The sequence below is a fragment of the Ctenopharyngodon idella genome, chromosome 11 (assembly GCF_019924925.1).
Source record: "Ctenopharyngodon idella isolate HZGC_01 chromosome 11, HZGC01, whole genome shotgun sequence".
Taxonomy (NCBI): Eukaryota; Metazoa; Chordata; class Actinopteri; order Cypriniformes; family Xenocyprididae; genus Ctenopharyngodon; species Ctenopharyngodon idella.
This window is the reverse complement of record NC_067230.1, coordinates 8,215,209-8,239,269: the sequence shown is the minus strand read 5'-3', so window position 1 is coordinate 8,239,269 and position 24,061 is coordinate 8,215,209. Positions and strand designations below refer to the sequence as shown.

The window sequence follows — 24,061 nt, the reverse complement described above, 5'->3', positions numbered from 1 at the left end:
GACATATAAAATAAATGAGAATAAAAATATGAAATCAGATAGTATTTAGTCTCTTAAACAAAATGTCTCAAATCATTAAATCTCTCTTCATTAAAATAAATTCTTTTTATAATATTGATATTTTGCCTACACTTTATCCATCTCAGGTTGAGGAAACGTCCAGAAGCAACCAGCATCCGGAGAACAATCCGGGCAGTGGAGGGGCTTGGTGAGGGCTCATCCGGAGCAGCAGGGGGTTTAAAGACCTCCTCCATGCCTGCAGGTGGACTGGCCAAGGAGGGGACAGACAAGCGACCAGTCAGCGCTCACAGCGTCCTGAACTCCATCACTCGACACTCGTCTCTGAAGACTAAGGTGGAAGGTCCTCAGCTCCGTAAGTCCACGCCTGCAGGACGATCCAAGAGTTTCAGCAATCACAGACCACTGGACCCGGAGGTCATCGCTCAGGTGGAGCACAGCTCACAGGTAAAACAAGCCCAGAATCATTGGCCCTGTTTACTCCTGGTATTAAGATGCGTTTTGGTTGATCAGATCACATGAAGACGAAGGGGAGACATTTTAATCAGTCTCTTTTGTCCACTAACTTCATCCACTTCTGTCCTGATTTCTTCGAGGGGAGGGTCTATGGGTGGGTAAATGTATGGGGTTTTTCAGATCTTCAAACCAAACTTGGATCTCCAGCCAACAAAGTTTAAATCCTGCCTGGTTAGCGCGAATCCCTTAATGTTTACACAAGGTCAGTAGGCGGTCTTTTGTGGCTGCTGGAATGCATTCAACCACATGAGCATCTACACAACAAAAGCAATCCGGTTGAATGTGTTTTCAACTACTTCTGGAAGTGGTTGAAAGTGGACAAGATGAAAACGTTTTAGACCCAATTTACACTTGTGTTTAGTGCCGTCCACTGGTGATCCGATCAACCAAAACGCATCTTAATACCAGGTGGAAACAGGGCCATTGATTCTTTCAAAAGTATTATTTAAATTCAGCAACATTCAAACCCTGTCAGTTTTCACGTAAACTTACACTGAATAAAAATGACACGTAGGTAAACTGAAAGTCCATTTTCCTCTCTGATAAAAGTGCTGAGCTCTCCAGAGGTGTGTCTGTGTATTAAAGCGTCCTATTTATCTTTCTTTGAGCTGTAATTTCACGGCTGGATAGAGGTCCAGGATCGATCCCAGCTGTGGTTGTAATTGAGTTGGAGTTCCTGCGGTCCAGTCATCTTTTGTTGTTGTACTGGCTGTACAATAGATAGAAGAACGGACTGACCTTGGCTAAAACTAATGCTACGGATGTTATCTTTTTGAAAATGAATGAAATACTAGAAAATGGCACTAAACTCCATCAAACTGTGGCTACTGTACCATAGAGGGTCTAAAATAAAAACGTCAAAAAACATTTCAGAAAATAGACTTAAAGGGTTAGTTCGACATAAAATGAAAATTCTGTCATTTATTACTCACCCTCATGTCGTTCCACACCCATAAGACCTTCGTTCATCTTCGGAACACAAATTAAGATATTTTTGATAAAATCCGAAGGCTCAGTGAGGACTGCATTACCAGCAAGACAATTAACATTTTCAGATGCCCAGAAAGCTACTAAAGACGTATTTAAAACAGTTCATGTGACCTACAGTGGTTCAACCTTAATGTTATGAAGTGACAAGAATACTTTTTGTGCATCAAAAAAACAAAATAAGTGATGGGCGATTTGAAAACACTGCTTCATGAAGCTTCGAAGCTTTACGAATCTTTTGTTTCGAATCAGTGGTTCGGAGTGTGTATCAAACTGCCAAAGTCACGCCCCCCAGTGGTGAACCATTGAAATTTCGAAACATTTATGACATAACGAAGCCTCATTTACTGAAATCACGTGACTTTGGCAGTTTGATACACTGAAATCACATGACTTTGGCAGTTTTTTTTTGGCGCACAAAAAGTATTCTTGTCGCTTCATAACATTAAGGTTGAATCACTGTAGTCACATGAACTGTTTTAAATATGTCTTTAGTAGCTTTCTGGGCATTGAAGGTGTTAATTATATTGCTGGCAATGCAGGCCTCACTGAGCCATCGGATTTTATCAAAAATATCTTAATTTGTGTTTCGAAGATGAGCGAAGGTCTTACGGGTGTAGAACAGCATGAGGGTGAGTAATTAATGACAGAATTTTCATTTTATGTCGAACTAACCCTTTAAAAAAGCCAGTTGGTTGGTAACTTTTTTTTTTAATATTAAAAAAATATAAATTTTATATAACAAAATATTATATATTAACTAGTTATCTAGGCCTTCATAAGAGATACTTTAAGTTAAGCTTGATTTTTTTTTTTTAAGCTTGTTTCAATTTTGGTCTTATATATGAGACCACAAACATACTGTGAGTGATTTCAAGTCTTTTATTGTATTAAATATTTTTAATTTTATTGTACTTAATTAAATTAAATTTAGAAAATAAGAATAAAATTAGAACAAATAAGAATAAGAGCAATTATTTTGAAATAATTCAAAATAAAATATAAAATGATCACATATTTAATAATTTTCTCTTCTCTCTTTCTCTATTTTCCAGGACATTGAGGCCACTATGAACACAGCTCTAAGTGATCTCCGAGAGCTGGAGAGGCAGAGCAGCGTCAAACACGCTCCTGACGTTGTGCTTGACACTCTAGAGCAGCTAAAAAGCGGCGGGGCTTCTGAACCCTCCAGCCCGCTTCATTCCCGCCTGCTCCGTGAGGCCGACTCCTCCCAGCATCCTCTGCAGCGCAGCGCCAGTTCGGCCAGCGACATGCCCTCCACCTTCCGGCCCGGCAAGAGTGCCAGTCCCAAGAGCCCTCTTTCTTCAATGTCTACCACAGGTCTATCTGCTTCCGGCTCCACCTTCAGAGATAACAAACCTCCAGCCACCAAACCCAAGCCTGTTGTGTTCCCAAAAAGCAGTTCGGCCGGGGGCAGTCCAGCGATGGGATCCCCAACCACCACCATACCACCAACACCACCACCCCCTCCGCCGCCCACCGACAAGTCCTGCCCGGTCTGAGGGTTCACAGCCTCGATCCGCGATCTGTTTCTTAGTAATTCCAAGAGCACCCTCTGATGCTGATTTTTTTGGATCTATTTGGACAATTTAACTGACTCAAACTGATATCGGATGCTTGCGTGAGTGAGCATGAGTGTGGGTGTGGAATTAATAAACATATGTGGAAATATTGAAGTGATTTTACAGCGCTGTTTTAGTTTGGATTGAGACATGGACATCAGCAATCCCTCTTTTCTAATCCCAAATTAGTGGTTTGGAGTTTTTCCCGCCTGTATAGACTGATTTTATGGGAAAGGGGTCAGACTTTGAGGACAAACAAGCAGTAGATATGCTTTCCGAGGACACTTTGGTGCTGGTGCACCTTGAAGCAGGTCACAACATCGCAGTGAATAGAACAAAAATTCCTTGTCACATGACACCTCCAACATAACTTTTTCTACAGATTCTTCACATCTGTTATACAATAATCACTAGTTACAGTTCATTTATCACCATATAATCCACATTGGCAAAGTTTCTGCTTCTTTTTTAGCTAATCCTGCCATCGACGGGCACCTAAACATGACAAATAACGGTGAAAGAACATCTTTGCATGAGGATTCACAAGATATTTGCATGGCGAACACGGCTCCCCTAACAAACGGATTCATTTCATACCGGTCAAAAGCACTTCTGAAATTATTAACAGTCTAACATGTCATTTTATTGTACTATTATATCTATCAGTGGGCACATAAAAGAGGGTGTTGTTTTGTATTAGTTTAATAATGATTATAACTGGAAAAAAAATGTCTAAAAATGTGGAATGTCAGGCAAGCACATAATTTCTTCATTGCCCGTGTATAAAAAAACAAAAACGGATAAAATAAAAATAATTTTATTTAATTTTCCCTATAGGTTATTACTCACCTCTGGGTCTGTATCATGATATATATGTATTAGTATGTGTGTTTAAGTACAGTATGTATATTCTGAATCTTAGCAGCCTAACATCAGTTGTTGTTTTTTTTTTAGAGATTTATGGCTTTACAATGCAAAAAGGGAAAGACTTCGAACAGACTAAAGGGGGACACATGCAAAAACGTAGCTCAGTTTTTCACACTCAGAAAGGATAAAGCGTGCAAAAAGCCTCTTTAATGTCTGACAATCTGCCTGTCCAAATAGCTAAATGTCCCTCACACGGTCTGCCTGATTATGCCTTCGACAGAATGGATCGGACAAGTCTGTATTTTCCTAAGTGAGGCCTTATTATCCGAGAAAATGAGTTGTGGTGGTTGGCGCAAGTAGCCTGCTTCACTTTGAAGCATTACAAGCCTTGTACAGTCTCACATGCATGACTGAGCGTGACTCCTGGAAAATATCTACGGACAGACCAAGATGTTTATGACAGAGGCATTTTTTCCCCCAAGTGACGTCAGGTTTTTTTTTTTCCCCTAACGTGTTGTCGTGTTCTGAAAATGTCTTCACAGGTGGTTACATTTGTTCATGTGTTAATGATTGGAAGTATTCTGTGTGTGTTGTTCCTGATACCTCATAAAGGCAACTGGAAACTGTCTTATTGGAGTTCTTTTGTGGGCGGGACTTTTACATGCAAATGACAGCAGGTAACTCATGGTGTGTGTTTAATGTGTAATGTTAATAGTATGCTGTTGGCCGAGGCCTCTGTTTACACACAAAATGTTTTCTTTCATTGAGTAAATTGAAATCAATCATTATACACTTGAATCTGCATTGTATGTTTGTGAACAAATTAAGTGAGGGTGATTTTCTTTCTTTTTTTTGTAATCATAACTATTGTTAAAATGTAATTCCTGTCCATTTGAAGCAAGACTGTAAAATGAATCGTCTTGTCAGATATATTTATAGTTGTCCATTCAGATATCTGTTACCAGAGAAACCTGTGTTCAGATGTACTTTGTATATACAATTGTGTACATTACAGAGGTACATTCTTTTTCTTTTCCTTTTTTTCCCCCTATTTTGTTTGTGGGTTTTTTTTCTTTTTGGTACAATATTGTACAGTTACAGCAATAGTAGTTGTCACTCAAATATACATTATATAATTCCACGTGTAGTTCTTGTAGTAAACATTTTTAAATAAAAAAAAAAATAATTGCTTGCTAAACGTGTATTTGATTGTTTCAATAAAAAGGTGCAAAATGTGAAAATGATCTTTTTTCCCAATTTTAACTGCCACTTTTTCCCTTTTAAATAAAAATGCTTGCTAAACATGTCTTTAATTAATTGTGTCATTAAAAAAATGTGTAAAATGTGATTTTTTTTTATTTTTTTTTATTTTTTTTTTACCAGCCACTTTTTTTTTTTTTTTTTTTTTTCCATTTTAAATAAATACTTTCTAAACATGTCTTAGATTAAATGCTTTAATAAAAGGTGTAAAAATGTGATTTTTTTTGTCAGTATCTTAATTTTTCTTTCTTTTTTTTTTTAAATTTTAATATATAATTGGGCATGGATCTCTTTCTGATCCATTTTAGCGTCAATCTGAGACATCTTGTTACAGTGCACTCAAAAAAATGATTTTTTTGATGCTGTTCACAGTATATATAGTCCCCCATGAGGTGAAAATCAAGTTTTTAATGTTGTTTATATGTCTGTGTGGTGTTTTTAATATGCTTTGAGACAAACCATGTGCAAATTCATAAGTCACACCATTGCTGAGTATTTTCTATTTAAAACTGCAGTGAAAAAAGACAATCTCAAACCTGCGGTTTGAAATCGCTGGTGTTTCTGACGTCACAAACTACCTTGTAACCAATCATGTCAACGTGCCGGCGGGCTTTAGCATATCATTAACCATGACCGCTCTGAAGCAGAAGAGTCTCTGGTCTAGAGAATATCCCGATATATTTTTCTGTTGATATAAAAAATCGTGTAGATTTGGCAATATAGCGGGGTGTATGATGTATGTTATGATGAACTATATGCCTTTCTCCACTGACATTAAGGTGTTCAAAGCGTTTCTAAGGATACTGATTGTTAGAAAACAGCTGTCTGACTCAAGAACGGGAACATGATTTGTGTAACATTAGCAACACATTATTAGCTGTTTGATAATGTAGTCAAGCAGAAGGCTAATCATATTAATTACCGTTATGTGTCCGACGTTCTAAAAAGCGATACCATTGTGCAACATTCACCTCAGTAAGTGTACCGAGTGGATCTCTTGAGCTCGTGCAAGTGAGTGGAGGCGGGGCTAATTAGCATATTCATATCTGCGTATAATAAATGAGGCAAGGGTGTAGAGTTGCATTCAAGCTATTTTAAGGCATGAAGATTTTTTTTTTCACGGGAAAAAATGTTTAAATGGTGACATGCTTTGCAAATAGGCTGAATTGGGAGAGTAAATGTTGGAAAAAAAGTGTTACTTTATGCATTTTTTAGCAAGATGAGAAAATTGGGAGACTTGTTAACTCCCTCGGGTCGGCGGTCACGCCGGCGATACCGCCTCGGTTTTTTTCTTACCAGTGTGAAATGTTCTATTACGTTTAATGTTCTATTATGTTGGTATTTAAAAGTTTCTGTTATGTTAGTGTTTTTGGGGTTACCATTTTGGTAAAGTGTGGAGCTTGTGATTGGGTTGAGGACCTGCTAACAAAAATTCAAATTGCTTAATAATAAAGTCACCACTATGATATTGTTTTGAGTAAAACCAGTATTTGGACTGCCCACACCAAACATTGTATGTGTAAAGGAAAGTATGTAAATCACTGGACTAAACAGGAAGCATTAATTGAATGTTAATTTAAATGAAAACCATTTATTTAAGTTAAACTAAAACCAATTCATTCAAGTTAAATGAATACTATTGATTCTAGTTAGTTGTACATGGTTGATTCTATTTGGTTTTACTTGTTACGGTCACGAGGAACCACTGTCCATGACTGAATCATGTTTAGCCATGATTTTTTTTTTTTTTTTTTTTTTTGAGTGTGGTTGGCATTAAGCATTGTTACCTGCATTACACAAAAAAGCTTTCACACAAGGCTTCAAACATTTGTTGTTTGTCTTAACAGCTATAATGTTTGCAAAAGTGATTCACATCATATCTGTAGGTGTTTCTATAGAACTAGAAGGGGACTATACCACTGCGGCTCCAATTTCTCATTAAGTCTGATTCTTTAGTGTTCGTTCACTAGACTAAAAAAAAAAAAAAGAAATAAAAAAATCCAACATAATAAGGAATTTCCTTAGGAAAATATTTTCCACATATCTTGCTAAGGATTCAAAAATATAAAATACATAAGGATCAAAAATTATTCATTTGTACAAATTGTACAAAAGTCAAACACACTATCAGAATGTTATGAACCTCGAAGTGCCTATTGTGTTCTTGAGGAAATTCAAAATATATTTCAAGTGCCAAAAGTCTGATAAATTATTCAGCCTTAGCAGGAAATATGGATATTTTGCTCAGAAAACCAGGAAAGCCTTGTAAAGAAATCCCCAGAATGAGCAAATCGAGGTAAAAGTTCCGCGTGTCTTCTACGTTAAGTACATTTTTGAACAGGCATGAGAAATGCTTTTCTAGAGAAGTATGTGCTTGCCCCTCGGCACAAAAGCAAAGTCCCTGTGTTATTCTATAGTCTTTGACAAAAGTCGCCCACTAGAGGGAGACGTCATTTTTTTTGTGGTTTGTTGTCACGTTTAATATTGTGGACTAAAATGGTTAGCGGTTTGCTTTATAAACGAAATATGACCCACAACATAATATTTTAATTTGTGTTATGTTTTCCTATCTAACCTTAGTCTAAATGTATCCACTGAGACACAAACACACCATACCCTTTACAAACGCTTTGCACCGAACAAGGAAGTTCCTGATAGAAATGAAAGTTGATGGTGAGTTTCCGTCTAGCTGCTCTTATAACTTCTACTGGAAGACCGCAGGGGTATTTAATCCGTAGAAAAACTCACACGGATTGACGAATTCGGATTAAATTGGAAAATGCGTCGGCATCTAACACACAAATGGTTTGTTTTCTTTGTTTTTGTAGTTTTCGTGTGTTGTCAAGTCAATCAGAGCGATGGCGATGGTGATGATGTGAAGGGGAAATCCTCACAGTGTGTTCAGATTTCAGACTGTCGGCAGTTTATTCACATTTTTATAAATAACCTTTTTTTTCGCAGAAATATTATGATATTTGTCCTTATTTTTGTCTGCAGGTCATATAGGAAGGAAATTGACTTTGACGCTTCTGTTGTGATGTGACTGTTGAGACGTGTTGAGTTCAGAAATACATCGGTGAGGCACTTTTGATTAATACACAAGTGGTTCTGTGAGAAATATGTGGTTTGATAAGGTTTACCTTACGTTTAGCATATAAAACACTTAAATCTTAGTTTCTGTAGTAATGTCAAACATTATTTAGTGTTACACTTAACAGACCAGGAATTCATTGGCAACATGATTTACATATTACCTAAGCTCAGGTATGAACTGCTGCATATGGACATACATATGTACACAAAAATACTCACACACGTACTTTATATATATATATATATATATATATATGTATGTATGTATGTATGTATGTGTGTGTGTGTGTGTGTGTGTGTGTGTGTTTGTGTATCCAGTATCCATATGCGGCAGTTCATACCTGAGCCCAGGAAATATGTAAATCATGTTGCTAATGAAATCCTGTTCCATCAAGTCTGGTATGTATAGTGTTATATATATATATATATATATATATATATATATATATATATATATATATATATATATATATAATATATATATATATAATATATTTCACCACCTCATTTGGTTATCAGTTCTTTTATATCCAGACCTCCAATAAAAGGAAAACACCTTGACTCCTTTAGGTTGAAATTCGTTGAGAAAAATGTGTCTTAAATATCCAAATAGTTTTTGGGGCAACTGTGAATACTTTATTAATCCCATGAATGAAATTGCAGTACATTTGGGGGAAAGGTAAAATCATGAGAGCATTAAATTAAGAGCAATCATGAGAGCAATTAAATGGGGGAACTTAGCATTAAATATTTACTGCTCTAAAGAATCTTTTTTTTTCTGTCATACACAGATCTGATCATGTCATCCGCTTCTGTCAGCACAATGACTGCAAGTACAGCAAACCACCTTTGGTCCCTGGATGATGTTCTTGGTCAGGGGGCGACAGCCAGTGTCTACAAAGCACGAAACAAAGTACTTTATCATTAACAGCCTTTTCCCAGATCTCTCACAAAAACAGTGCATAGACTTGACAGGTTATACTAAATTAATTTATATTCCTGTAGAAAACAGGTGAGCTGGTTGCCGTGAAGGTCTTTAACTTGGTGAGCTACAACAGGCCGTATGAGGTGCAGATGAGGGAGTTTGAGGTGCTGCAGAGGCTCAATCACATCAACATTGTTAAACTCTTTGCTGTGGAGGAGGTATGTATCTGATGTGGTTTGTGACGCTGTTCAAGATTTTCCAGACATTAAACTGCTGACTTTTTTTTTTTTTTTGATAATGCTTTGATGTTTTTGAAAATGATTTGATGTTTCAGTTTCCTATGATGCATTGTGTCTGGGTCAGTTATGGCCAACTTTGTACAAGTTTGTAAGGTTTCTAAAGGACAGCATTAACAAACATTAACCTTAATGTTTTAACAGTTAGACATAGCCCTAAACAAGCATGATAATTATTTTGCAACCATTCGTATTGCAAAGCATTTATATACATTTCTGTCATGACAACTCTCGAAAGATTGTTAGCATTGTAATGGATGTTAATGTATTTGGTATTGGAGGAATAGATGTAGATTATTACTGTTGTTGTAGATCATTGCTGCTGCAGATTATTGCTGATGCTGCAGAGCAAGTACAGGAACTTGCTACTGCCAATACATACACCGATATGCTGCTGCGAGTAAGACATAGTGCTGCTGCACTAATAGTATATATCAATAACCCATAGCAGATCTATACAGGTAGAGCTGGGGAAGGTGGAGGGTTTTAGAGGAACTCCGAAGTGTATAGTGAATGTAACCAGCTATTTAAATGTGTGAGCAACAAGCTCATTGGCTGCAGATGTGACATGGACCAATCAGCTTGTGCCAAGTAGTTAACTCTGTAATTATCATCAGCTTGCATTAAAGGGTCAGTTCACCCAAAAATGAAAATAATGTCATTTATTACTCACCCTCATGCCGTTCCACACCCATAAGACCTTCGTTCATCTTCGGAACACAAATTAAGATATTTTTGTTCAAATCTGATGGCTCCGTGAGGCCTACATAGGGAGCAATGACATTTCCTCTCTCAAGATCCATAAATGTACTAAAAACATATTTAAATCAGTTCATGTGAGTACAGTGGTTCAATATTAATATTATAAAGCGACGAGAATATTTTTGGTGCGCCAAAAAAACAAAATAACGACTGATATAGTGATGGACGATTTCAAAACACTGCGTCAGGAAGCTTCGGGGCGTTATGAATCAGCGTGTCGAATCAGCGGTTCGGAGCGCCAAAGTCACGTGATTTCAGCAGTTTGGCGGTTTGACACGCGATCCGAATCATGATCCGACACGCTGATTCATAACGCTCCAAAGCTTCCTGACGCATTGTTTTGAAATCGGCCATCACTATATAAGTCGTTATTTTGTTTTTTTTGGCGCACCAAAAATATTCTCGTCGCTTTATAATATTAATATTGAACCACTGTACTCACATTAACTGATTTAAATATGTTTTTAGTACATTAATGGATCTTGATAGAGGAAATGTCGTTGCTGGCTATGGAGGCCTCACTGAGCCATCGGATTTCAACAAAAATATCTTAATTTGTGTTCCGAAGATTAACGAAGGTCTTACGGGGTGAGTAATAAATGACATTATTTTAATTTTTGGGTGAACTAACCCTTTAAGGACTCATCAGCCTGCGCCATCTAGAGTTTCATGATAGAACTATGTATGTATGTATGCTAAAGACTTTTACGTTGTTACAAAAAATATTGAATTGAAATAAATGTTGAACTTTCTATTCATTAAAGAATAATGAATAATAATTATGAAAGTTTCCACAAAAACCTAATAACATAAAATATTAAGCAACACAACTGTTTTCAGCATTGATAATAATAAATGTTTTTGAGCACAATGGAGTAGTGACTGCTGGAAATTCAGTTTTGCCCTCACAGCAACAAATCATAATATTACTGTATTTTCTGTATTTTTGATCAAATAAATGCAGCCTTGTTGAGCATAAGATACTCCTTTTAAAAACATTAAAAACGTTCAGACCCCAAACTAGTGGCATAAATGGCAACAGTAAAATAATATAATGTTAATGATAATAACATTTTCATGATGCATATTATGGCAACACTTTTACAGTGTCCTTATTACACATGTTACATGTAGTTAGTGTAGTGATAACTATAAATTATGCATAATTACATGCAACTAACCCTAAACCAAACCTTATCCTAATCCTAACCCTATAGTAAGTATATGTAGTCAATTATTATTACTCAGTACTTAAATGTATAATTACACTGTAACACAGGCACCTCGAAAATAAAGTGTAACCCATATTAGTCTAAGAATCTGTATTGTGTGGATTCATAATGTTTATTAGCCACTTAAAATAATGTGTATCGTATCAATTATAAAAAGGCAATTTAATTTGATCTGGAAATGATATGAAAATGAGACCATTATTTCCAAATGTTCTATTGAACTTGTATGACTCTTCACCTAAAATAGATCTGAAAATTACATTTTAAAAGCACTAACGGTTTTATTCATGTTCATGTCAGATGCATATGAACCCGAAGCAGAAGGTTCTGGTGATGGAGTTCTGTTCAGGTGGCAGCCTGCTAAACCTTCTGGAGGAGCCTGAGAATGCATTTGGACTTCCTGAGTCTGAGTTCCTCGTCGTACTGCAATGTGTGGGTAAGAACCAACAGAGTAAATTAAATGTTGGGAATGGAAATGTATTGGGTATGTCAGCAGCAAGCACTTGCTAGGAGGCATTATTGCGGATAAATGGAGCTTTCCTCAAATTTTGCCTTTCTCCCATTTGCACATATATGCAGTCCAAGGAATGAACCACCTGCGGGAGAATGGAGTAGTGCACAGGGACATTAAACCTGGCAATATCATGAGGCAAGTGGGTGAGGATGGCCGCTCGGTGTACAAGCTGACGGACTTTGGGGCTGCCCGTGAGTTGGATGACGATGAGAAGTTTGTGTCCATATATGGCACAGAGGAATATCTGGTAAGGAGGAAATGCTGTTTTATTTCTTACAATTGTTCATGCTGCAAAATAAACTCAAAAGCTTCCCCTTCCTGTATTTTTCAGTCATTCACAGAAAATACTGCACATGCAGTGTCTTATCAGAAATGTAATCAGGTGTTTGTTATGGTTTCTGTGATCTGTCTGTGAATAAAGTTGGCCTCTGATGTAATAACTCTTGTGATCTTGTGTGGTTCAGCATCCGGACATGTATGAGCGTGCTGTATTGAGGAAGCCCCAGCAGAAAACTTATGGGGTGTCTGTGGATCTGTGGAGCATTGGTGTCACCTTCTACCATGCTGCCACTGGCAGTCTTCCCTTTATACCATATGGAGGCCCACGCAGAAACAAGAAGACCATGTATGAAATCTTGTCTGCTATGATAATAAATGATATATTAATCATAATTGATGAATAAAGACCTACTTATAGCTTTTCTTCTTTTAGAAATCAGCATAAGCTCTAACCCTGTTTTATGTGTTGTATTATTATTTGTATTAGGCTTATTTTTGTGCTATTTTTGGGTGACTTTTGATGCTCTTCCCAGGTACAAGATCACGACAGAGAAGCCAGAGGGAGCCATAGCAGGTGTGCAGAAATCTGATGAAGGACCCATTGAATGGGGCTACCAATTGCCACACTGCTGCCAACTTTCAGAGTGAGTTACTCTATGCACAAGTGTGGTAAACACATTGAGGACAGACAGTAGTGGAAAAGAAATTGTATATGGACCTCACACTTGTAATTTAGAAGTGGCGTTAGAGCACCGCTTTTCACCCGGGATTATATAACCCTGCTTTTGATGTGGGATTATAATGTTATGGCTGGATGCTTTGCAACCGACACCCAATCATGTGCCTCATATTCACATCCTTTGGATGGTCACAGAAACACTGCCCGTATCAGCTCGAAACAGTGCCCTATCAGCCCGTCGGAGAGGAAAATTGTCAAATGGTGAGGGAAAACGAGCCAATTGAAGTGAAAAAGAGACCGTTTAATTTGTATCTTTATAGTCCAAAAAGTCCATTCAGGAAAAATTGATAGCGATATATAATATGAAGTTGCACAATGTTAGAGCCTGTATGTAAACCAGTCGCATGCTCCATTTGTCAATGACACTGGTATCGCAAATATGCAAATAAGAAAGTTATCCCAGGGATCAGGACTGTACAGTGTGAAACGTCAGCATATGAATACAGGGCGCAAAATGAACTTTTTACTTGGTAGCATTGGTACTTTTTGAAGCAAAAACTACAATTTATATATATATATATATATATATATTAAAAGATTTATTTTATTTAAAAACAACACCACATTTGGTAGCCGATTCTGATTTTTTTACAAGCAAATTGGCCAACTCCGATACCGGTTGCCAATTATTATTATTTATTTATTTATTTATTTATTTTTTGTTTAAGCAAATGTATTTGTGGTTTATTGTTTATTTGTTCTATTACAGGCCAAACTGTCCTTAAACAAAAAATATATTTGTAGACATTTGAAATCAGAGGCACCACTGCATTTTAATCACGATCCAAAACAAAGATGCTATACACATGAAACATGAGCAGTTGAGCTTTTTTTTTTTTTTTTTTTTTAAATTAGATAAATTGCAAATACAGAATGGTCTGACTTTAGCTTTGTGAAATTATGCTACATAAGAGACACCTGCACAAAACAAAAACATACAAACTGAATGAAAATGCAAATTCACTCTCTGACGGTAGGTGGCACTTATGGAAAAGAAGCGATACAGCATTTCTTTGGGTATTGCTGTAAACAAAGCAGATGTGCTAATAAAACACTACTTTATATGGAGGTAAGAGGAAAAGAAAATGCCATATAAATTATTCTGAAGACAGACAGTTCCCTTAAGAGATACATTCATATAAACCCCCTCCCCAATTCAATATTTCCTTCCTATATTTTGAGCATTGCGAACAGTGATCTTGATGTACCTGGTATTTTCTCTGCTACTCGTCTGCGTTCTCCTCTTTTTCGTCTATCTTCATTCACCGTGTCCCATCTCTGGCCTGTGTTTAAAGACTTGTGTTTACTGGCCTGCTGGCCTGTTTACAGACTTAATAATATTTTCACACAAATGACATTTCGGGAAATGATTGCAGTGCAGTTTGTGTGCAGGTCCGGAATAGAGATCAGACAAAATAAACTAAAAAAAAACGCACAAACCAGCCGTTTCAGAAGTATGGCCGGTCAACCCGGTGCATCTCTAGAAAAAAGGTCATACCACAACAATTATTTGCACTCGCACAAACGCTCCCAAATACGTTTTGAGGTCGCGCAGGTTCAGTTTCAGGAGCAAATGAGACCAAAATGGTCGCAATTTCGAGCCTTGTGAATACCCAGGATTAATAGTTAACCTTGGTTAATTACGAGCTGTGTGAAATGTGAAGCAAGAATACCTAGGATTCTGTTGAACTGGGGTTTAAGTATTTCTAGTGGGAAAAGCCCTTTGGAGTTTGGGAGCAGATCACCAATGGTCCTGTATCTTTTCGTAGGGGTTTGAAGACCCTACTGATCCCAGTGTTGGCCAGCATACTGGAGGCGAATCAGGAGAAGTGTTGGGGCTTTGGCCAGTTCTTTGCTGCTACCACTGATATCCTGCAACGTATCACAGTCCACATCTTCTCTCTCCAGCAGTCAACAACACACAGCATCTACATTCACTTTCACAACACGTATGTGTGCTCTTAGAGAATAGGTTCCTTATCTGTTTACTACAGCCACTATAGCTGAAATACTGTGACATTACAATGTGGCCTATTTTTTTTTTTTAAGTTACTGTATATGAAAATTTTGTTTTTTTAAATATATTGTAAATATAGATGTTGTTTGGTTGTAGGTCCCCAAATGGTCATCATTTAAAATCAATTTAAAAATGATTTCCTGCAATGGAAGTATAAATAAGTGTGAGATTTTTTTCTGAGTGACTTTTCACAGTGCTTCCAAAATATATACATATTTTTCTCGTTGTTCTCCTCAAGGGTCTCAATCTTTTTTGAGGATGTTCAGGCCCAAACTGGAATTGAACCTGCGGCTCAACAGTACCTGTTTCAAGGTCATCCTCTCGTACTGGAGACGAACATGAAAGTACTAAACCTTCCTCCCACCAGTCCAGACCGCCCTATCATTCTGATCAGCCGAAAACCAGAGAAATTATTAGGACATCCATACAGAGAACGTAAGGACACAATAAATGTTTTTTTTTCCTTTCGTTTTTATTTCTGTGCCATTTTTTTTTTTTTTTTTTTTTGCATCTTTTTATCAACATTTCAACCATTAACAACCTAAGTAAAAACTAAACAAATAAACAAAGCCTGGCAATTACAGTGAGAAAACCAAACCTCAAAATATTACTTAAAGAAACATCCAGATCTGATGGAAATCTTCAGTTGACAAGTAACACGTTATAAATTCTAAAGTAATCATTTCTCTAATTATCTAATAATCCATCCTTTTAAAGAGGAGGGTTTATCACTGTTCCAGGATAACAATATATTTGTCCTAGCAGCAAAGGCTAGGATGTCAAATAACCGTCTAGCGAATTTGTTTGGCAAATGTCTAATTGGAAGACCTAGAATCAAAGACAAGGGATCTAACTATAACTCTAATCCAAACATTCGACTCATACATTGAACAACTTTTGACCGGTAAGTCCTAATTACAGAACGGTCCCAAATGCAATGAGTATAGTCTCACACTTCCACCTGACATTTAAGACATAATGAAGAATGAATTGGGTCAAACTTACTTCTAAGGAGCAGTGTGATGTGCAATCTATGCACAATCCTGAGCTGAATAGCTCTGGTCCTGTTGCAAATAGGCCAAATAGATTTAGGATCCTCTCTGAACCATTCGGCAATGAATCTGAGCTGGCAGGCCAATTGGTATTTTCTAATGTTTGGCAGATCTAAGCCCCCCCATAGAACTGGAGAGCTGCAACTTTGAGAATTTTAGCCTTGGTTTCCGCTTATTCCATATAAATGAACTAAGCCATCAAGTTAATTCCGTTACTCTTTTATTCAGCAATAAGAGATTGGTATCATCTGTAATGGGTAAAGAAGCCTGGGCATTATATTCAGCAATTCTTCCGAGCCAGGAAAGAAAGAGTTCAGACCATCTAATTAAATCGTTGCAGATTTCATCAAGCAATGGGAAAAAGTTGACTTTGGCCAATTGACTAATTGTAGGGGTAATACTAATTCCCCAATATGTAAAACCAGAGTATGACACTTTAAACAGAAAGGGAGTCATATTAATTATACGAGTGCTTGGGTGTCTTAAATGCAAGATTTTTTTCATATATTTGGAAAAATGTATTTTGTACCCTGAAAAGAAGTTTGAGTTTTTATTTTTTCAGGGTAATTTAATGTATTTTCACAAATAAATAAGGAGAGGTAACATGGTGTATTTTTCCTTCGTTATTCAACCACTATCCCTTCTATTTTCATCTGTTCTGTAGCTGAAGCCCCTGCTATGCCCACAAAGTTTGACGTCATGGCAGATTACACTTTCTCCAAGGTAAGCAAGCCCCTTTTGTTTTCATCTTTGGTGCTTATTTTTGGTGAACATTATAACACTATTATCCCTAAACCTCAAACTGTGTTCTTTTGTTTTTGTTCCTCCTAAAGACCATTGTTGGGGTCATCCATCAGTACCTGCGTATTGCTCGCTCTTTCCAGAAGTACAGGGAACTGATTCTGCAGGGGTTCTACAGCTACATGTAAGTGCTAATATCATAAATGTTATGCATGTGTCACTATCCTGGTGATTATTGCCGCAAGTAAACACCACGTGATTACCTTGACATTTTAGGGTGTCCAATAATAATATTCTTGACTTTTCAGTGAAAACACAGGCTTTGAATGCAGTAATGTGGCACACAGGATTGCCATGGTGAATATGAAGCTGCTTTCTTCTATCAGCACAGAGGAGAATCTCCATCGGTTGTAAGAATCTGCATACTGAATAGTTTACTATATAATATCATGAAACTAATGCTTACTGTAGTTTAACAAGCAATATGTTGTAAGTTATTTAGTAATGGACATCTCTTCATTCTTCCCAACCAGCGCTCAGAAGTTTGCACATGAGTTTCCAGACTTTATAGATAATAAGAAGAAACTCGCACTGGTAAGAGTTGTTCTCTGTGAAATGTATATTGAATAAATGAATTAGAATGCACCATAGTTTGCATCTTGAGGTTTATCATTGTGTGTAGATAGAAGAGGATTTGCAGCGAATGTACAGCACTGGAATCAGAGAGTTCCAGAATCAACTACAGCACCTGCATGTGATGCTGTCTAAACACTCTGATATACTGGCCCAGGATAAGAGGTAAATTGTGGGGTATCAAATAATATGTAAAAATATTGTTTACATATTATTTGATAATTATTATAAATTATTTAACACATATTTATGTATTGGTATGGATTCAAGCTATTAATTAGCTAACTTTTTTCATGCAGTACCATAACATTTAAGCACATTTGTCCAAATGTTGATTTAAAAATGAACTTATTCTGTAAATTAAATAATAAACGTATCTTGTATTGTACATAACAAACACACATACAAGCATAAACACAAAAAGGACATTATTTAAGATTTATAAATTATATAAGATTTAAAAAAACAAGTATTCTACTGGAAATGGTTGATCAAGTTCTATTCATTTTACATATTATTATGGTTAAGGTTATGACATACAATTATAAATAATTATATAAATTATATAAAAATAATAAAATAAATAAAATTAATTATTAATACAATCTAATGATTCTTTTATAAGTATAATAAGTAATACAGTGATAATTAAAATAATTGACCATCTCTTTAATGCAGCATCCAGAAGATGGAGGTTTTGTTGGGGAAGATTGTTGCAGTTCATCAGCAGTATTACAAAGACAGAGTGATAGGAAGTAAGTGGATGCATGTTTTTCCTGTCATATAACAATTAGGGCTGTCAAGCGATTACATTTTTTAATCTAATTAATTACAAGATGTGGTGATTGATTGATTTACTCAAATTTGGCTAAGAAATTACACCAAAAGATCATTTAAAGTCATTGTTGTGTTAAAGGTGCAATATGTAATATTTTTGCAGTAAAATATCCAAAAACCACTAGGCCAGTGTTATATATTTTGTTCACTTGAGTACTTACAATATCCCAAATGTTTCCAACTATTTGTAAATCGTGAGAAAATTGCAATTTTAACCAAGGCTCCGGAATGTGTGAGGAGTCGCCTGTCAATTGTCATAACCGCGTTAACCCTCGGTTTCCGGTTTTATTTTGTAGAAACCATGGAAACACCAAAGACTCTTTAATATATTACACTTTTTAATAGACAAGGCAACAACTGTTTTGATATATTTATAGACAGAAAACTAATTGTTTATCAACCATTTATCAACACAAGCCATCCAGCATTTAATATGATCAATCTAGCTTACTGCAGTGTCTCAAACAAGTGTCTCACGGCAGCCACCAAGCGAACGCACAGAGTAACGTTATAACATCATTTTCAACACTCTCAAATGTATCTAATATGATAAACAGCTGCGTTACCTCATACTCATGACCAGAAAAGCGGAAGCGGCACCGGCGACTGTGACATAATAAAAGTTTCGCTGCTCGCGAGGCGTGTGTTGCGCAGTCGCTCCAGCGGCCTCGTCAGCTCCCACAACACTCGGTCCTGCTCTGCTTCATACTACAGTAACGTTAATAATCGCATCCATGAACATGGTTTCTTCCCGAGTCCTATCCCTATTCTTTTGCACCGTCCGTTGAGGTAAAGACCACATGTCCCAAGATTCCACACTCAAACTTGGCGTCATCAAGCTACGCCTTTGTTTTGAATAGGCCTCTAGCGACCTCTAGCAGACAAAATTTGTACATATTGCACATTTAAATGAGAAAAGCATCAAATAGACATTACAAAAAATATTTCTATCAACATAGAATTTATTACACATAAACTTTTTGGCTACAACAGCCATGTTGTAAATGATGACAGAATTTTTATTTTTGGGTGAATTATGTCTTTAATGTTTTTTAATAATTTATTTTTTTTAATTAATCTGTAATTTTTAAATAATACTCTAAATAAGAAACTAAAACTGCCAGTAGATGGTGGTAAATGTCTAAATGAGTATGTCATCGAATCATTCATTCATTCAATTTGTTCAAATGGCTGATTCATTCAGGAAGTAAATGGTTCTGAATGGACCATTGAATCATTGGTTCCCCAGATTTGTTCAAAACGTGAATTCATTCACAAACACCACTGTGTTGCAACTTGCTCAGAGATGCACAATCATTCTGCTTTTGCTTTATAGATACCAAAAACAGACAATATTGTATCTAAAATGTAACACAATATTTTTAAAATGTAACACAATACTTTTTATTTATTGAACTGTTGTATAAAATCAGTATCACACTTGCACTCATGCTATTCAGAACAAAAACAGCACTTGTGTAAAATTGCTTAACTATGTAATATGATATAAATATGAGAAAAAAAATCATACAGGGGCATTTTTGCCCTGATATCTTGAATTTTAGGGGCATATAACCTCATTCTATAGGCTACATCACACAGTTTTGCACCATGTTCGCCACCATCAACTGTATGAAATGTCAGATGACCTACATATCAGTCTGCGGCAGGGCAGGTACATTAAATGCGTTAATAATTGTAATGTTATTTTTTTTTCCTGTAAGTAATTAAATTAATTTAAATTTAAATTATTTAATTAAAATTAAATTAATGCATTAAATTGACAGCCCTAATAACAATATAACATAACATAAAACAAATTACAAACAAATCTATCGCACCTGTCAAAAAGGTCAGAATTTCTGCAGATTAGATAATAAAGGCTTTAAACCCATAATAAAAATTCTTCTCAACCAGTCTGTTGTTTCAGGACACTTAGCAAAAATTCACTAAACTCTGCGTGAATGTACTGTATATTAGGCAGTGACCCATTTCTGTCACTCGCACTTCTGGAAGCTGGACGTGGAATTTCATGAGCGGAGCCAGTTGCTGAGATTAGTGAGATTAGTTCTCAGTGTTGCTTGTACCCGCTGCAGGGAGAGGAGGCACTGTTGTGCTGTCTTATCTGACAGTGAGGACCATTCCAGACAGGCAAGCATGGAGACAGAAGAATATACCCCCCCTTTCTGCCTGGCTGCATTGATAAGACATTAGATATGGCTCTGCAGAGAAGCCAGTCAGCTAAAATAGAGCTTGAGCAGTCACACAAAAAAGAGTTACAGTGTTGGGTTATGGTTTTGAAATATTTCTCTGACTGCTGCTAATTCTTTCGCTTTCTGTCGCAGAGCTCGGCTATAATGATGAACAGATTCACAAGTTTGAGAAGTAAGTATTAAACACCTGGAGCGTCTCAAATGAGTGTCTGTTGTCACGGTAATTAAACTGAGAAACTGCTATATTCTGCCCAGGCTCAATCTGTCTTCATACATAAAGAAAGTCAAGACTGTATTCAAGGATGAATGTTTGCAGAAGTACCAGGATGTTCTGATGGCTGCTGGGAGCTGGAACAGGTAAGACAGAGGTCAGATGATTAAGAGTGCACCGTCTAGTCACTAAAGATGAATGATAGCAGCGTGTATAATTCCGTGCATTTGAACATATAATTAGTTGGGATTGGTTGTTTTCATCCAGAGATTCTTGGTCTTCCCAACATATAACTGTAAACTTTGTGTTAGCAGCACAGATCCTTAAGTTCCACTTAAATCATACACTATTCATTACTGACACTGTTTTAATAGCTTGTCAATGCCATACATATTTCAATGACTAGGTGAGTATTATTTCTACAGAGTTCTCTATGAGATCCAGACGAGTCTAGAGCATTTCGGTGGTGTCCTGCGGCAGAGAATGGGGGATCTGCATGTGTGTGAGGCCCAGCAGAACAAGGTCAGCTTTCTGCACAAAAGACACACACAGTCTGTCTTTAGCCCTATTCAGGCATAACTAGTTGTCCCTAAGGAGGTTAGGTAAATTTTGTGTTTCACAGACTTATTTTGTGATTTTAATCCCGTCCAAACTGAACATGGCACACATACACACACACACTCACACACACACACACACAAAAAAGGTAAATTACACAACAAATTTGTTGGCTAACTCTGGGCTGAATCCCATCTGGAAAAGAATGTTAGGGCAGAATTTTATTTTTTTCACAGCAGTTTTTCTTTTATTTTGACCTTAGTTGAATAGCAGAACTACATCTAAATACTGCCTTGTGCAAAGTCACTATCGCTGTGTCCGAATATGCCTACTTCCATACTATATAGTAGCCGAGAAACAGTATGTGAGCCGAGTAGTATGTCCGAATTCATAGGCAAAAAATACCTGGATGACCTACTACTTCCGGTGAGATTCTGAAGTGCTCATTCGATGGACACTTTCCTATCCCATGAGGACACGAGAGAGGACTTGTAAATGACAATGACTACATGGCAGATGTAGTACGTCCGAATTTCATTCATACTACACATTCACACTACATAGAACATACTTTTTTAACGGTCGAAAAGTAAGTTTCAAATTTAAATGTAGTACCTACAATATAGTATGTGATTTCGGATTGCAGCATATGGATTTTTATGGAGTTTTTTGCTAAGTTTCAGGTTGAAATTAGTTTCATTATAAGTAGTTCTGGTATCACTTTCAATTTTAAAAGAGATGTAATTAGTAAGAGTCTATTCATGGCTGCAGTGTCAAATATGATCCTCTCCTTATCTCCTTCCCTTAATTCACATGTTTTTCTGTCAGATTGAATTATTTTAAAGTTAGACTTTTATACCTGATTCTCAGCGAGCTTAGATTGAGAGTAACCTGACCATGTTCTTCTCCACCTTTGCAGGTTCTTGACAGAGCTGTGCTCAGAACTCTCCACCAGCCAATAGGAGCTGAGGGGGTGGATGGACCGAAAAAAGATGAGAACATGATTCTCAAGTATGTCATTGTAATAAAGATGACACAGCATTTATCAATTCCTACAAAAGTAAAATAAATGTAAAAAAAATTGTTTCCAGAATGAACAGATTAAAGGATGAGATGGAGGCAGTGGCACGGGAGCTACAGAATAACAACAATATGATAGAAAGGTATGGTGTTTAGCTGCAATGTTTTTGTGTACTCTAGAAAAATCCTTTTAAATTTAACAAGACCTCTTATTTTTTAAGCCTTGCAGTAGTTACTGCTACACTGCCAGCGGAGAAAAAAATACCTCAACCCAACAGACCATGAAGACCTCAAAGAATACAGAATGCAACACAGTATCACAGATCCCAGATCTCTGAGCTAAAAGGAAAGAGAAAGCAAAACAAAACAAACAAAATGCAACAGTGCACCTCAAAGCGGTCCTTATTTAAACCTCTCTAACCCTAAACAGATTAATGGCTGTTACCAGGGCAGGCAGCTGATATTGTATGATGTGTACTGAGGTTTAAAGAGGAAACTACACATTTTGTCAAAAATTAGTTATGACATTTTTCTCAGATTCAGTGTTAATGTAGTTACTGCATTTTTACCTTCATACAGTTCTAGTAGTAACTGCCAAGAAGAAAGACATATAGATCAGTTGGAACTACTAGCTACAGCAGTTTTCCTGATTAATCTCGAGACTTATATATTGATGGCACTGTGCATTCAGCTAACAATAATAGTGTAATTATTGGTATTGCACAGCCATGGAATAAAGAGAGGTGTTTCATCTGCCCTGTGTAATTGATTCTGGTTTTTATAGATAACTGCAATAATTTAATTAGTCTATTGATCACATCAGTGTAGTCACACAGCATGGAGCTCTAAAGAAACTTTGTTTTTTCAGCTGGGCTTCTGAAAAATGTGAACAATGCAAAGATTATCATCCTACAAATACTGACAGAGGATTCAACAGACTCATGTTACTACTTGAAGTGAAAGTAAGAGATGTGTTGGGTGGGTTCTGATGTCACGTTACGGGGAATTCCTTGTGCTGGGGGAACTATGGTGACTTTACAGAGACCACATTGTGGTTTAGTGTCAAAGTGTGTGTATGATTTTATTTTTTTGTCATGGAATTTTATCAACTTTACTTTTTGATAGACAGTTTGTAAATGTATTTCTTATGATATGCTATGAAAATGAATACAAACTGAATGCAATATGTATGTATAGAACAGTGGATATAAAAAGTCTACACACCCCTGATAAAACAGCTGTTTTTTTGTTTTGTTTTTTGGTGGGGGCGGGGGGGTTTGTGATGTAAAAAATTAAACATAAATCATGAAATACGGCAAATACGAGTACTGGGAGTTATGTATATTCACTGCATTACATTTTTAGAGTTCTTCTTAAGTTATGAATAATATGACTGAAATGAGCTGGACGATGACATCACTGTTTTCTACAGAGCTGCTTCATTTCATATTTGATTAACTTTACAGTGCTCAACTGAATGAACACCGAACTGACCTCAGCTGATCCATGACACTTCTTTTTAGAGCTGCTTTACAACAAAACTGAATTCTGTTTGCATCATTTTTCTACTTATCCCTGTAAAGCTTCTTTGAAACAGACTGTATCGTATAAAGCGTTATATAAATAAAGGTTACTTGTATTGACTTGACTAGAAGAGTGGAATAAGAGAAGTGATAGTCAAGATCATGAGTCTGTAAGGGGCAGGCTC

At 36.6% G+C, this 24,061-nt stretch overlaps 2 protein-coding genes across 10 annotated transcripts in view; both read left to right on the top strand.

The window, feature by feature from the left end:
• The window catches only part of srgap2 (SLIT-ROBO Rho GTPase activating protein 2), a 97,979-nt gene extending 92,915 nt beyond the window's left edge, over positions 1-5,064 (top strand). For all 7 annotated transcript variants that reach the window (XM_051913121.1, XM_051913120.1, XM_051913124.1 and 4 more), the window contains 2 exons: positions 147-465; positions 2,577-5,064. In XM_051913121.1, coding sequence (XP_051769081.1) covers positions 147-465; positions 2,577-3,044 — 787 coding nt within the window. In that variant the 3' untranslated portion in view covers positions 3,045-5,064. The remainder of the gene's footprint in view (positions 1-146; positions 466-2,576) is intronic.
• A 2,604-nt stretch (positions 5,065-7,668) lies between these two features.
• On the top strand, positions 7,669-24,001 carry ikbke (inhibitor of nuclear factor kappa B kinase subunit epsilon). 3 transcript variants are annotated; one of them, XM_051913127.1, is made up of 23 exons: positions 7,669-7,904; positions 8,060-8,126; positions 8,229-8,307; positions 9,116-9,237; positions 9,330-9,467; positions 11,840-11,975; positions 12,119-12,300; positions 12,518-12,678; positions 12,866-12,976; positions 14,841-15,020; positions 15,327-15,523; positions 16,805-16,863; positions 16,974-17,065; positions 17,190-17,291; positions 17,415-17,475; positions 17,564-17,679; positions 18,193-18,269; positions 20,697-20,736; positions 20,820-20,921; positions 21,201-21,297; positions 22,253-22,344; positions 22,425-22,496; positions 22,575-24,001. In XM_051913127.1, the coding sequence occupies exons 4-23, from the start codon at positions 9,124-9,126 to the stop codon at positions 22,636-22,638; spliced, it is 2,193 nt and encodes a 730-aa protein (XP_051769087.1). In that variant the 5' UTR covers positions 7,669-7,904; positions 8,060-8,126; positions 8,229-8,307; positions 9,116-9,123; the 3' UTR covers positions 22,639-24,001. The 3 variants fall into 3 exon arrangements, with proteins under 3 accessions (XP_051769087.1, XP_051769088.1, XP_051769089.1); XM_051913128.1 differs by lacking the exon at positions 8,060-8,126 and having other exon boundaries at positions 7,675-7,904; XM_051913129.1 differs by lacking the exon at positions 8,060-8,126 and having other exon boundaries at positions 7,676-8,036.
• The last annotated feature ends 60 nt before the right edge of the window (positions 24,002-24,061 follow it).

Bases quoted from the DNA above. Each gene is read 5' to 3' on its own strand.
- ikbke (XM_051913127.1), top strand. From the start codon at position 9,124: ATGTCATCCGCTTCTGTCAGCACAATGACTGCAAGTACAGCAAACCAC. The intron at 9,468-11,839 runs GTATGTATCTGA...TGTTCATGTCAG, and splicing joins AACTCTTTGCTGTGGAGGAG to ATGCATATGAACCCGAAGCA. The intron at 22,497-22,574 runs GTATGGTGTTTA...TTATTTTTTAAG, and splicing joins AACAACAATATGATAGAAAG to CCTTGCAGTAGTTACTGCTA.